At 33.6% G+C, this 13,930-nt stretch overlaps 1 protein-coding gene across 1 annotated transcript in view; it reads right to left on the bottom strand.

Moving 5' to 3' along the window:
* Positions 1 to 2,066: 2,066 nt before the first annotated feature.
* Positions 2,067 to 13,930, bottom strand: part of NRK (Nik related kinase) — a 135,417-nt gene continuing 123,553 nt past the window's right edge. The window contains exons 26-29 of the mRNA XM_059158136.1: positions 13,276 to 13,425; positions 10,070 to 10,229; positions 6,585 to 6,724; positions 2,067 to 5,209 (exon numbers count right to left, since the gene is read on the bottom strand). Of these exons, the coding sequence (XP_059014119.1) occupies positions 5,114 to 5,209; positions 6,585 to 6,724; positions 10,070 to 10,229; positions 13,276 to 13,425 (546 nt within the window). The 3' untranslated portion in view covers positions 2,067 to 5,113. The remainder of the gene's footprint in view (positions 5,210 to 6,584; positions 6,725 to 10,069; positions 10,230 to 13,275; positions 13,426 to 13,930) is intronic.

The raw sequence follows: 13,930 nt of genomic DNA, 5'->3' as shown, positions 1-13,930 counted from the left end.
ATGAAACTTCAAAAAATAACGGTAAACAAAACTTGAGAAAACACTTTAAATTTTATTTTGACTTATTCTTTGTTTCATTTCAGGTTTGAAGGGTAAAATCATTTGAAATTACCCAAAATAGGTCATTACTCTTTTGGTCACCAGATACAGATGGTACATTGATAAAACAAATGGATATGTGCATTTTACTTTTAAACTGTTATAGATAAAATAGTTAAGGACAATCAAGGCAAAAACAAATGTCCCCTTTTCCTTTTCAACTCATGTTTTTATGTCTTCGCTGTATGCTAAGCACCAAACAAGGCAATTTGACATATAGGGTGGCAAAGCATTTAGAAAAAGTTAATCCCCAACCTGATTTTGTATTCATCTACAAAGTAGGGTGTGTAGTAGCTTCTAAAAATAAAAGTCTATATAGAATAAATTTTGCTCCTTCAGGAACTATTTTTAATCTGTTGAAATGGTTATGAAAAACATAAAACATGACATATGACAATGTTTTCTGAAACATGATTGGCCTTTAATTCATTAGCTACCTTCTTCTCAATTTTTGGAATTAAAAAGTAGCTATACTCAATGCCTTTATTACCTTCAGGAGCCAGAGTATTCTTAAGTGATGTCCAAAGTCTCTATAAATAAAAAGGTGCTATTATACTGGAAATCATAATGTTGGAAAAGGTTCGGTTAATAGATTTGCAGTCTTGGAGCCTGTAAACCCACTGGTCCATTTGAGAATGATAAAGTTATTAATAGCAACTTCTACTCATGGCCTACTCTATCCCTATGCTTTGGTAAAGTGTTCCTATGATAATGCCCTCTTTCAGCCTGGGGTTGTCCCCCTACCCATTCTAATTCCAATCTGTGATGATATTTTTATTCCCTGGCTCACTGCCCCTTAAAATAATTGAAGCCTGTGGGCACTATATATTTTTTAATTTTTTTTTCAGTGTTCCAAGGTTTATTATTTATGCACTACACCCAGTGCTGCATGTAATATGTGCCATCCTTAATACCCACCATCCCCCAACCTCTTCCCTTTCGAAACCCTTAGTTTGTTTCTTAGACTCCATAGTCTCTCATGCTTTGTCTCCCAATTCACATTTCCTTTCCTTCTCCTAATGTCCTCCATGTGGGCACGATGTATTAAGCTGAATGGTTAGTTTGATCAAAGAAGCACTTTGAATTTAGACTCTGAAACCCTGGATGAGCTTATCATGTCCAGGTAACCCAACTCGTGGATGACTTGACACACTTGACAAATTAGCACCACACCCAGCTGGCCCTAATGGGGAAGCTTGATAAACTTTTCTCTGGAATGTTCCAAGACAATAAAATACTCATGAGACCATTATTCTAATGCTTCTGTGATCTGCTGAAATAAGTGTCATTCCTCTTACCTCCTTGACAACCTGCCATAATTAATCCATTTTCCATTTTCCAAAATCAGTCTGCACTAAACACTTTCTTGAATGCTAAGATATTATCAATCTTTTTTAAAAAGATTTTATTTATTTGACAGAGAGATCACAAGTAGGCAGAGAGGTAGGCAGAGAGAGAGGGGGATGCAGGCTCCCTGCTGAGCAGAGAGCTCCATGAGGGGTTCAATCCCAGGTCCCTGAGACCATGATCTGAGCCAAAAGCAGAGGCTTAATCCACTGAACCACCCAGGTGCCCCAAAACTATGAATCTTTTACTTCTCTCTTTATATAAAAGTTTTCTCCTCTTACTTCTCCACTGGACTTCAAGACACTGGGATGGGAGGGGAAGGGGGCCAGATAAAAATTTCCTTGGGTTTTACCTATGCTGTGTAATGCTGTTTGTCTCTGTAAAGTCCCACACATTTTGAGGAAAATGAATTGGTTTCTCATTCCACAATTGTACCTAGAAAAATTTGAGTCATATCAATATAGCCCTCCTTAGCCAGCATTCCTAATGGAACAACAAGTAAAACCCCTAACATCCTCCAATCAGTGCCTTATTACATACTTTAAAGAAATATAGAGTCCCTGAACAAATCCGAATTCTGATGCATTGACAAAAGTATTTCAAATAATGATATCATTCAATAATTTTAAAAAAATGTTTATTTTTGAGGTTGAACAACGGTTCATTGCAGATTTTCTAATGAAACAATTAACAGTCTCAAAGATTATTTCAATAATTTTTAAAGTTAAAGCACAGCCTGAATACAAATTGATTTAAATAGGTACATTTTTTAAAAAGAATTGAAGATATTTAAAAGATCCCATTGAATGCATGTGGCATTATTCCTAGTTTTATGAATACTGTTTCAATTAAAGTAGTTTTCACAGAAAATACCTCGTGGTCATTTTCTCTAGATACTGGTAGCACTAAACATATTAAAGATTATGCATTCTAATGGTTTGTGTGTATGAATGTATGTGTACATGTGTGTATGTGCCCATGTATAATTTCTGCTTTTCCTATTTTACTATCTAAATGATTATCCTTTCTTACTATTTCCTCTGGGGCTCTTAGCTTACTTCAACAGACCTAATTACTCAGAGCTTTTCTTGTCAACTCTTCTCATATATCATTTTCTAGTTTTCAAATATTTTGAACAGTGCCTTTTATTCTGAACAAGGGCATTAGTGTAAAAACTAAAGTACACTAAAATAAAACTGTGTTCTGTCTCAGTGCTACTCACAACTTGCTAGAACTTTCATGTTTCAATCATACAGCTGGGGAATTGGTTGGGCAGGAGTCCCCCTTCATTGCTTCTGTAAAGAGCTGGGGCTTCCATGTACTCATCTACAAAGTGAGGTATAGACGTAATTTCTTCTATTATTGTGCACTGACTATAAAATTTAATTATCTCTTCACTTTCTTGTTTCAGCTGGCAAAGAATATAAAAAATCCAGATAAAGTAACAGCAAAATTGGGAATATTCATTACTCATGAACCACTTTAAATATTTTCAATCCTTTCTATTGAGCTACTCCAGATTTCAATCTCCCTTCATGATATGTGCCCAGCCTCCTTTCTTCATTAACACCCCATACTTTAAAGTTCAGTTACACATCTGCAATTTTTCTTGTTTGTTTACTTTGGGACATCTCTGTAGATTCAGTTCACACTGGTCTCTGTTTACTAGAATAACAGCCACAAAGCACAATGGGAGTTGGCTTCCTAAAATAGTTTACTGACTTACTGCCTTAAAAATATGACTTTAAGATAAAACTTATCTTTTAATCTTAACTTTAAGTAAATATTATGAAGAAAAAAATGTATTCTTAAAAAACTTGATTCTACACACTACTTAAATGAGAAAATTTTCTGAAATTCAAACATAGCAAGCTCCATTTGCTCAGCAATGAGGTACTTGCACAAAGTTCCCCATGGCTTATTGGTGTACAAATTTATAGTAATGAATACTACTTCTAAGGAAATAATTTGACATAAATGTTTGTTTTCTCTTTAAACTACTGCATTTAAAAAATCATTCGAGTTGTAAACACTCAAGGATAAGCCAGTTTTAGGATCACATTATTGTGTCACAGTAACAGAAATGTGAATCACATTTATTTCTTTCTTTCATGGATTTAGGTTCTCCTAAATTCTCATTTGAGAGACTACACTCTTGACATAAGTTGTTAGGAAAATCCAAATCGTCATTCTTGGCACCAAGGTGTCAAGAAATAATGTGCTATCTTGAAATCACACACAGTCAGCTGCTTTTGTATTTTGGTTAATCAGGTAGTTTGAAAATTATTATCCCACTAGCCTGCCTTCATACTTATGAAGCAGAACTAGAGGAATTATACTGAGGTATACTTTGCGGTAGTTCTGTTGCTTCTCTATTGCCCCAGAACTAACCATGCTATTGAGGATGGATATTGCAGAAATTATGCTTTTCACCAGGTAGCAGTCACCACCTATCTATGGCATCTATAACATATTGGGTGATGGATTAGCATGGTTTTCACTACTCTAAATTTGACGAAAGTTATACTTTTTTTCAAAATCTTTCTTCTTTTTTTTCTTTTCATTTCTTTTCTTTCTTTACCTAAACATTAAGTTTCAGTATGTAGATTTATCACTTTTAGATTAATTTCTGATTTTACAGAAATAGAAATAGGAAAAACATAAGTATTAGCAGCCAAGGTTTTTGTGGTTACATTTTGTTCTTTTTCTTTATAACTGGGGGAAACTTTTATATGGTTTAATCTAGGTTGGGGAAAATATCCTACATTGTCTGATGGTCCCACTGTTGGCCAAATAAAAATTTTGATAAATCAACCAATCTGTCTTTGGGGGTTAGAATTTGACACCTACTTTAACGTATTTTAAAAAACTCTTTGTACAGTACATGTGTATAGGAATTCAGTCCTGTATTCAGGGTTGCGAGGGTTATTATTTGGTGTTGGTTTTGTTTTTTTGTTTTTTTTAACAGCGATTGCACATCTTCAGGGCTTGTGAGGAAAATCAAGCATCTAAGAGTTCCTTCCTCCTTATCAGGAGGAAACCAGCTTAACATGGTAATGAAAAAGCACAACTGGTTATGGACTGGGAGTTTAACTGACAAAGAACAGTAAGAATGGGTGGCCTTTTCCCGTTTATCACTGCAGTTTTCTCCAGGCATGCAAGTTGTTTAGCCTTAGTCTGGTTTATAGCATAGTCCTTATTATTTTCATTTAATAATCTAAACTTTGGTTCTTTATATGACTTTACAAATGTGCATATTGTTTGTGGTCATTTTTATTTTTTTCTGAAAAACCTCACTCAGGGCCAGTTATTTTGAAAGCTATTTGGAACCTAAGTCATTACAAGTTTCTTTACTCCATGTAGAAAAATCTGAATGTAGATACTGTCCAAACTGTCCAAAGAGTAATATTTGAATTCACAGTAACAAAAGTTACAAAGTTTGTGCAAAAGATATCGTACACCATTGGAGTACATAGAGCTTGCTATAGTTAATTTTATATATAAAGATGCATTTCTCATTAAAACTATTTTGTGCTACATTAAAAGTAAAGTATCTGATTTAATTTTTCCCTAACAATAAAACTGAATGTTTATTTAATCTCAGAAATTTTAAGATGTAAATTGTATATTTATGATGTTTGTAAATGTAATATATCATTGGAACCTTTTAAACACCATAATTGCTTTGGAGCTCTTCAAGTTTTCCAAGGGTCATGAAGTAAACCCGGCTGTGGCGATTACGCAGGGTAGAGGTAAAGAATAGCTTTAAAAAGAGAAAAAAAGACACCATCAGTAAATATTTAATATCTTGTAACCTGATACATGACAGATAGAACTATAATTAGAAATTATTCCACATTAACAAATTAAAATATTAAGCCATACTGTTTACTGAACAGGATTTACTGAAAGAACAAGACTTTAAATTGGTATGAAATCTAAATTATATATTAAAAAAACAATCATACCATATTCTATTGAATGGTACTTCATATGGTTTAAATAAAATTAAGTTTTGGTGTGGCACTCATCTGCGGACATTCTTGATTAGTTTTGTTTAAGGATTCCATTTGGTTTAAAACTCAAGTTGGCTTTACTTTTTCTTTTAGTATAAGGAAATGATTAAATTATTTGATGTTATTTACCATTGTTGCTGGTATTTAAGAGGCCACTGAAATTTCCTACTTGGTGAGAGATTTTCTATTTCAGTGAAATGGGCTGACATCAATAGAATGATATTGAGTTAAACTAACCAGCTTAGAGAGGAACATGTCTTATGAATATGGTCTGTGCCTTAAAGAAAATTAAAACAGAGCATGAACATAAATAGCAAACAGAGGTCTTCTTTTCAGGAGTAAGGTTTTCCACATCCACAATGAATATACTTGGAAGGGTTTTGATACTGATGATGATAGCAATGATAACACTAGCTACCCTTGACTTAACACATTTTATGTGCCAGGCAATCTGTGAGACGCTCACTATGTATACATTATCATTAATTTTCAAAATTATTACCAGAGGAGTTATTAATATTTTCATTTTGGAGATGAAGGAACTATAACTCAAGAAGATTAATCAAATTTCCAGGTTCTTACACCTCGCTAGGTGACAGAGTTGGGACTGCATGCTAAGTCTATCTGACCTTGAACACTGGTTCTTCCCATTATATTCCTTCATACTGCAAACGAGTACTTTTCTTCATGCACAATGCTTTACCTTGCTTGTTTTGGTGTTAGTTTGAATCCTCTGCAATCATTTCAAAATGTGGATGTTTCCTAGTTTTATTAGCATTATTTTTTCATGCTATTATTTCTCATTGTATGTAGAGACTGTAATGATTTCATACAAAGCATATTTTCCATTGAAACTATCTGAATTGATTGTTGAAACTGATTACATTACACAAATAATTGACAAATTTCAATTTATTTTTATTTCCTGTAAAATGGGATATTCTACTGCAAAATGAAAACTTGTTTTTATCAATAGTTTGCCAATTTGGGAATTATACCACAAATATATTTATGGCCAGAAGGAAAAGGATTTTCTTTCTTTTTTTTTTAGGAGAAGGATTTTCTTACTTAATTTTCATTGCCTGCTTTATTTTTGCTTTAACTGGAAGATATAAACAATACCTTATCACCTCGGGTACACAGAAATCTCAGTTTCTTAATTGACCTGCGCTTCAGTTCACTTTCCAGAACTCTTGACTGCAAAGAGCGGACTTCAATGGCCCTTTGGCCCCATCCTGTGGTTCGCTGTGTACACTCAACAGCTACAGGAAAAATGTAAAAATCAGAAAAATACAATTTTTTCTATTAGTAATAGCAAATTATAACCACAGTCAACATTTGATTATTAAGATGCTCATTATTACAGTGCAGGTAAACACATTCTGATTTTCCTCCTTCTACAGTTAATCATTTCACCATTATGCTTTTCAGCAGTGGTATTCAAGCAAGCTATCCACTGTTAAAATTGTGACCAACAGTGAATAACTGGATATTAATGTGTTTTTATATTCCTATTCCCTAACACCACAGGAAAAGATAACCATTAATTTTACCCTGTGTGTAGAAAGTAAAATCCACTAACAGCCATTTATTTTCCAGTTTAGTTGAGGTAAAGCATTTCATAAGGGCTTTTATTTGTGCTCAAGTGACATACATAAAAACCCTACTAACTTCAAAATTAAAACTGTTAAAAATGACTTGTTCAGATAATGACTTTAGCAACTCTAATTCAAGTCAATGAATGACCCCATTATAAGCATAACTAAACCTAATTTGATACTGTTTAGGCTGAGTCTGACTCAGGAAATTTTATTAAGGTTTTAACTTTTGGACCTTGTGTCACCTATGTGGTAACAATAAAGATTATGACAAATGGATGTTGACAATTGTGACTACACTTATCATGGTGAGCACTGAATAGTGCATAGAATTATAAAATCACCATGTTGTGTATTTGAAACTAATATGCCATTGTATGTCAACTATGCTTCAATTAAAAAAAATGACAATTGCCTTAAAGTAGAAAACCTAATTATGTAAATAACCACATACTCCGCTGATTCTGTGAGGTATTTTCTGACACAGGGAGCAGTATTATCATTAAATGCTTAGCTTTTAAGTTGATTTTTTTTCCTATACCTCATAGGAAAGTAAATTTCCATAAATAAATTCAATCTTCTATTTAAAATAATATCAATATTTTTTATTGTGTTATGTTAGTCACCACACAGTACATCATTCTTGATGTAGAGTTCCGTGGTTCCTTTTTTGCATATAACACTCAGTGCTCCATGCAATCCATGCCCTCCTTAATATTCATCACCAGGCTCACCCATTTCCCCAAATTTTGCATCAACATGGATGGGACTGGAGGAGATTATGCTGAGTGAAGTAAGTCAAACAAAGAAAGTCAATTAACATATGGTTTCACTTATTTTTATCACCTATGTGAATAGTTCATTAAAATTGGTATTTTGTCAACAACCACACAGACCAAAAAATTATAAATTTAATACCTGCTGAGTCCAAATACACTGTTCATATGACAACACATAATTTCTACTTTAATTCTAAAAAACATTAATTTGCCATTTAACCTAGCGACTGAGTTAGCTTGCTTATGAAGTGGGATCCAATGATTTGGAATGAGAATGCTTAGTGACACCTGCTGTGATTGCTATGCTTCTATATATTTGTTTGAAATTACAAAGCAATGATCTTATTATTGAAAATATCTATTATATCTCAAGAAATATAAATTTTAGATTGGGGAAATCTGGATCTAGGTTAGTTTTAAATAGCAAAGCAGTTGTTTTTAGACAGAAAGGGGAATTGATTTCCTTAATATAAATGTTATACTACAGTCCTTAGTATATTCTCAAAATATCCTTAATACACAAACCAAAATATCACATTCCTATAGTGCTATAATTTATTTACATAGAGAGAGATGTGTTTTAAATCCTTTCAACTTAAAATAGCTTTTTGTTTTAGGTCAGAAATTGTTCTGCCTAAGGACAAGAGCTTACCAGATGACATTTTAAGACCTCTTTGATTCCTATGAGTGTCTAGTGGCATAAACATAGAGGTTTGCTCAGTTTCCCATTTGAACTGAATTTCTTTATTTCAATTTCTGATTAACATACTGATCACAAAATACCACTGTAAAGGTTAGAACAAGATTTGTTATCTTCAGTTTCTTTTTCTGTCAGTTATAAGCATTTATTATATGCTTATATAAAATGGTTTTTATTTTATATAAAATAAAATGGTTTTTATTTTAAAATGGTTTTAAGCCCTTGGGAGTTCTTCCCTGTTTGAAGAAATTGGAGGAGGTTTTCAGGACATTGTTAACACTGTAAGTGCAAAAAGAAAGGATTCTGCAGATGCAATGTAAAGTGTCATCATCTCATAATGAAAAAAATGTTCATTAAAAAGCATTTCAGGGGCGCCTGGGTGGCTCAGTGGGTTAAGCCGCTGCCTTCGGCTCAGGTCATGATCTCAGGGTCAGAGTCCCACATCGGGCTCCCTGCTCAGCAGGGAGCCCGCTTCCCTCTCTCTCTCTCTCTGCCTGCCTCTCCATCTACTTGTGATTTCTCTCTGTCAAATAAATAAATAAAATCTTTAAAAAAAAAAAAAAGCATTTCAAACTGGTCTTTAAAGCTGCCTGGGGAACACATTTAGCCATTTCATAAAGATTTCAGAAGCTTTTGGGTCCTTAAGAAACAAACTGCCTTTCCCTCTATTTCTCTTTCCTTCCCTTTACTTTTCTTTCCCCCTTTTTCTTTTTTGCTTCATTAATCCCCTCTTCTTTTCAGGAACATTTTTCCTCCATCAAATCATTCTACTCTCCCTAATAATTGTACTCTTCATATGCATTCTACTCTTTGTCTAGAATCACCTTTATAGTCACCAAGCCTCAGAGACATACACAAGGTCTCAAGTTATTCATCTTTTCCAGATCAGCAGTCCTGCATTCATCAAGAAGAAAAAAAAAATGTCCTGGCATGATGAAGATGAAAGGCAGTTTTCTTTATTTCTTTATGTTGCCATCTGGATAGTACCTAATAGCTATTCCAGACAGTCATATTTATCTCTTTTGTAAATGAAGAATGATGAAATCCTAGTGACAACCAAAATGTCACATACTTAGTTTGTATTTGATTCTTCACAGGATTATCACTCTCTAAATAAAACACTATTTACTATGTGAAATAGAAATATTCTGCTCTTCTTTTATGATTATTTGGCAGTCTCCTAAGATAAAGGTAAACCCCAAAGATCAGGGTGAGGAGCATTTCCAATATCTGCATAAAATGTGTAAGCAAAGGGAGTTAAAATAAAATTACAAATTATTGTGGAAAGGAATTCCTTCCCTAGTTTAATTATATTACTATTTCACATGAACAACTAAGACAGTCAAAATTAATCTCTTTGTGGTAGCTTTGTGAGTTTGTTAAACATATGGTGGACATACACACCTTACTAAGGGCATAAGTATACAGTATCCTAAATTAAGCTGATTAATTAACCTTGAGAAAATATGATATTTCAGAAAACAGAACTTTCTCTGAGATCATATAAAAGAGAAAAACTTTTGTACATACCTACTGAAGATGGTATGTCTTTCCATACTTCAAGGATCTTCTTGAAGAGTTGTTCATTTGCTTCCATAGAAAGGGCTTCAGCATTGAAAGTGAGCATCATGCCAATTCCCAAGGAATCAGGTAAAATGATGATATTCTGTGGTATAATGATTTCCAGGGGCTGGAATTATGTTTCATAAAGATTTGTATGTCCAACATTTTATTACTACTACTTTAACTGAAGCAGCTTGGCTGAGCAATAAAGACCAAAAAAGATTTTGAAGTGCAGGGAGGAAAAGAAACTTCTATATTAATATTAAATAACATGTTATCAACACTTGAAAAGAGCTTTTTCCTAGGTCATTAAGGCATTACTGATTAATAGTGTCCTTTATATTTAAGAGAAAACTTTGTTTGAATAAAACAGAGATACATTTCCAACAGAGAAAAATTTGTTGAAATTTAACAAAATGTGTATAATGATAGAAGAAACGTTACTTGTTACAGAGTGGGACTTCAGATTCATTTCAGCACATTAATGAATAATTCAGCAATGAATATGCGAACCAACTAACAAATACACAAGCATTGGTTACCCAATTCATTTAAATCAAAAATAGAAAATTAACTTAAAAATAGCCTGAGCTTGGGGCGCCTGGATGGCTCAGTTGGTTAAGCGGCTGCCTTCCACTCAGGTCATGATCCCGGGATCCTAGGATCGAGTCCCACATCTGGCTCCCCGATCAGCCGGGAGCCTGCTTCTCCCTCTCCCTCTGCCTGCTGACTGCCTACTTGTGCTTTCTCTCTCTCTGTCAAATAAATAAATAAAATCTTAAAAAAAATAGCTTGAGCTTAAAATGTTTATAAGGGGCAACTTTAAAATATAACAGTCATTCTCCCTTCACAAAAATGCAGGCTTTTTAATCTAATTTATAAATCACTAAATGGCTTCAATATATAAATACAGAGCTGTATTAGGTAACATAATATTAAATACTAAGAAATATATAAGAATTTGTAAATTTTATGATGTATAAAACAATGTGACAAAATTTACTTAAGCTACAGAAATTGCCATATCAATAGTATTTCCCTGAGAAATTAACAATTACATTCCTTTATTATTTCTCTAAATTAGCAAGTTACAAGAAAAAAAGGTCAGAAACTATACTTGCCAAACCCAGCGTACTCAGGCCAAGTGCTTGAGGCCATGTCTCAGCAACAACAATCCTTAAAACTAAAATGGGGATCCAGAGGCAAAAAGCAATTTTAATACGTTCCCTGGGCACTTGCATGAGCAATTGAATCAGAAAAGAGACGAAGGAAGAGAGAAAAAGAAATTGCAAGAAAAAGATGGCCTCAAAAAGAATCTGTTTAGAATAAAGCTGGACTGCTGCAAATCCAGAAAGCCCCAGAGGTAATTCCTTGTTTCTCAGATGATTCCAGCAGTAACCAGATATTCTTTAGCACACATGGCTCCCTTGTAGCATTATAGGTTGGCTCCCTTATAACATTACAGGTTTTGTAATATGGCACTCTTTGAAAAATATAATTTTTAGTACATTCTGTTTCAGAAGACACTTCCCTCCCTTTTATTAGAGCTCTTTTTCTTTTAATGGGTCAGGACACTAGGGCATTTAGCTAAAAATATTATTTTTGAATATATTTAAGTAATCCTAATTAGGTCAGAAAATATATTTTTTTAAAAAACCAACCTCTCATTCTTGCTTCTGTGATAATGAACTGATTGCTTCAAAAGGAAATAATTCTCCTTGCTTGGTAATCAAGTGGAACACAGAGTGTAATTTTCTTGAGTGATGTTTCAAATAAGTATAAACTTGGACCGATATTGCAATGTTTAATATGGAACTAGCTTCAAAACAAAGGTTATTGGCCATTACATTAAAAAAACAAGATGCAGGAAGCTATGAAACACTCCAACTGAAAAGTACTATAGTATTTATATTAATATTAATCTGAACTCATATCTAAGCGGCTTTGGCTGGGCTCAGTTAAACATTTTCTACATTATAAACAGGGTGATTTCTATATGCTCATAGATGGCAACTGAATTATGAGTTAATTGTATTGTTAATATGACCAAAAATTTTTTAATGTTTCCACTAATTGTTTGACAATTGCTCTATGGAATTTGTTAGAGATTTATGAGACAATCTGAAAGCTATGCAAAATATCACATTACTACAGTGATTTAAAGTACTTAAAAGTTTTCTTCTTAACTTTATATAATGCTAAACTCCTGAAATTTTAGTTGTCAACCAACTGGGGAATTAAAAAAGGATGAAGAGGGGTTTGTTGGTTCAGCCCTTTCTTTTAAACATCATTTTCCATAAAACAAACATCATTGCTACCATCAAATCTGAGACACAGTAGAATTATATTTTGTATGGTGCATGTGTATATGGGGTATTATGTTTGAACTCTATATAAATGATATATATACTATTTTTATAATTATCCATATTTTAGATATTGTGCCATAGAGTTATTATTTATAATCATTTAAGAGTTAAAAGCTGAAGTGCGTTAGCTTTTAAAATGCTGAATCCCTTGATCAGAAAGTCTAACCATAATTGATACTATAAGAGAACACTTTATGATAATTTGCTATATATCATGGTTAAAGTTCTACAATATGGATAAAGAAGGAGGATGATAATGCTACAATACTGGTGTAATTTTTAAAGAATCTGTTTATGTATTATAGGGTGCAGAAAGACTGAAAGATTGCAAACCAACTCATCTAAGACTGGTTATTATAAATATATAAAGGTGAATGGATACGCAATGGGTAGTATATAGTCCATCCAAAAGAGGGCAGGCATAAAAAAAAATTAAATAAAAGGGGGTAGGCACGAATCATTTCCAGTTGTTAATGGCCAGATTGTAATAACAGTCAGATGTTATCAGCTCTTTTGTTTCATCAACGGAAGTCCAGATTTTTAGGTGTAGACTCAATTCATTTAAAAACAAACAAAAAAACTGTGCCAGACAAACAAAATCTATCTGAAGAATAGACTCAGCCGTGTGGACTAAGAAACCATCAGTCATTTCTGCTTATCCCTTGCTACTTTCTGACACTCTATACTTACCTTTTAGGTTTCAGTTACAGTACAGATGTTAATAATCATACTTTTAAACCTTTAAGAGTTTTGACAATAGGAAAAACTCAAATCATGGTGTACAATAATTTCTAGGAATCTTACGTTATTTGGCAGAGTCACATCAGACATAACCTCAGATTCTGCATCAATGATGTGATATCCATCTGCTGAGCTGAAGAAAATCTTTAGTCTTTTTTCAGTACCAATAGCCAGGTCAACTGTCACTGGCTTATGACCAGCTGTTGGAAACACCTGTAGATATAAAACCAAATATGGCCAAAAGGCCAAAAATGACACTCTGACTAAGGCAAAACTTCCCCCTGCTCTTTTGTTTAACAGGTTTATAAAACCCTGGTTGATTCTTTAAATTACACAATATATTTAGACTATGTATTATAACTTTTTCTTAGTTCTGTTACTACCACAAGAACATAATTATATTCAGGTTCTATAGGGTCCTTGGGTGGCTCAGTTGTTAAGCATCTGCCTTTGGCTCAGGTCATGATCCCAGGATCCTGGGATTGAGGCCCACATCAGGCTCCTTGCTCAGTGGGGAGCCTGCTTCTCCCTCTCCCACTCCCCCTGCTTGTGTTCCCTCTCTTGTTGTGTCTCTCTCTGTCAAATAAATAAATACAGTCTTAAAAAAAAGAACATAATTATATTCAGGTCCTAAATTTTGAGTTTCCCTTCAGAGGCCAGATCTCCAATGATCATAAGAACCTTGTATGGCTCATCACTCTGTTTGTTGTCTTTAAAT

The sequence above is a fragment of the Mustela lutreola genome, chromosome X, assembly GCF_030435805.1.
Source record: "Mustela lutreola isolate mMusLut2 chromosome X, mMusLut2.pri, whole genome shotgun sequence".
In the NCBI taxonomy this organism is placed as follows: Eukaryota; Metazoa; Chordata; class Mammalia; order Carnivora; family Mustelidae; genus Mustela; species Mustela lutreola.
Note: the sequence above shows the minus strand (reverse complement) of the source record. Positions and strands in the feature narration are given on the sequence as shown.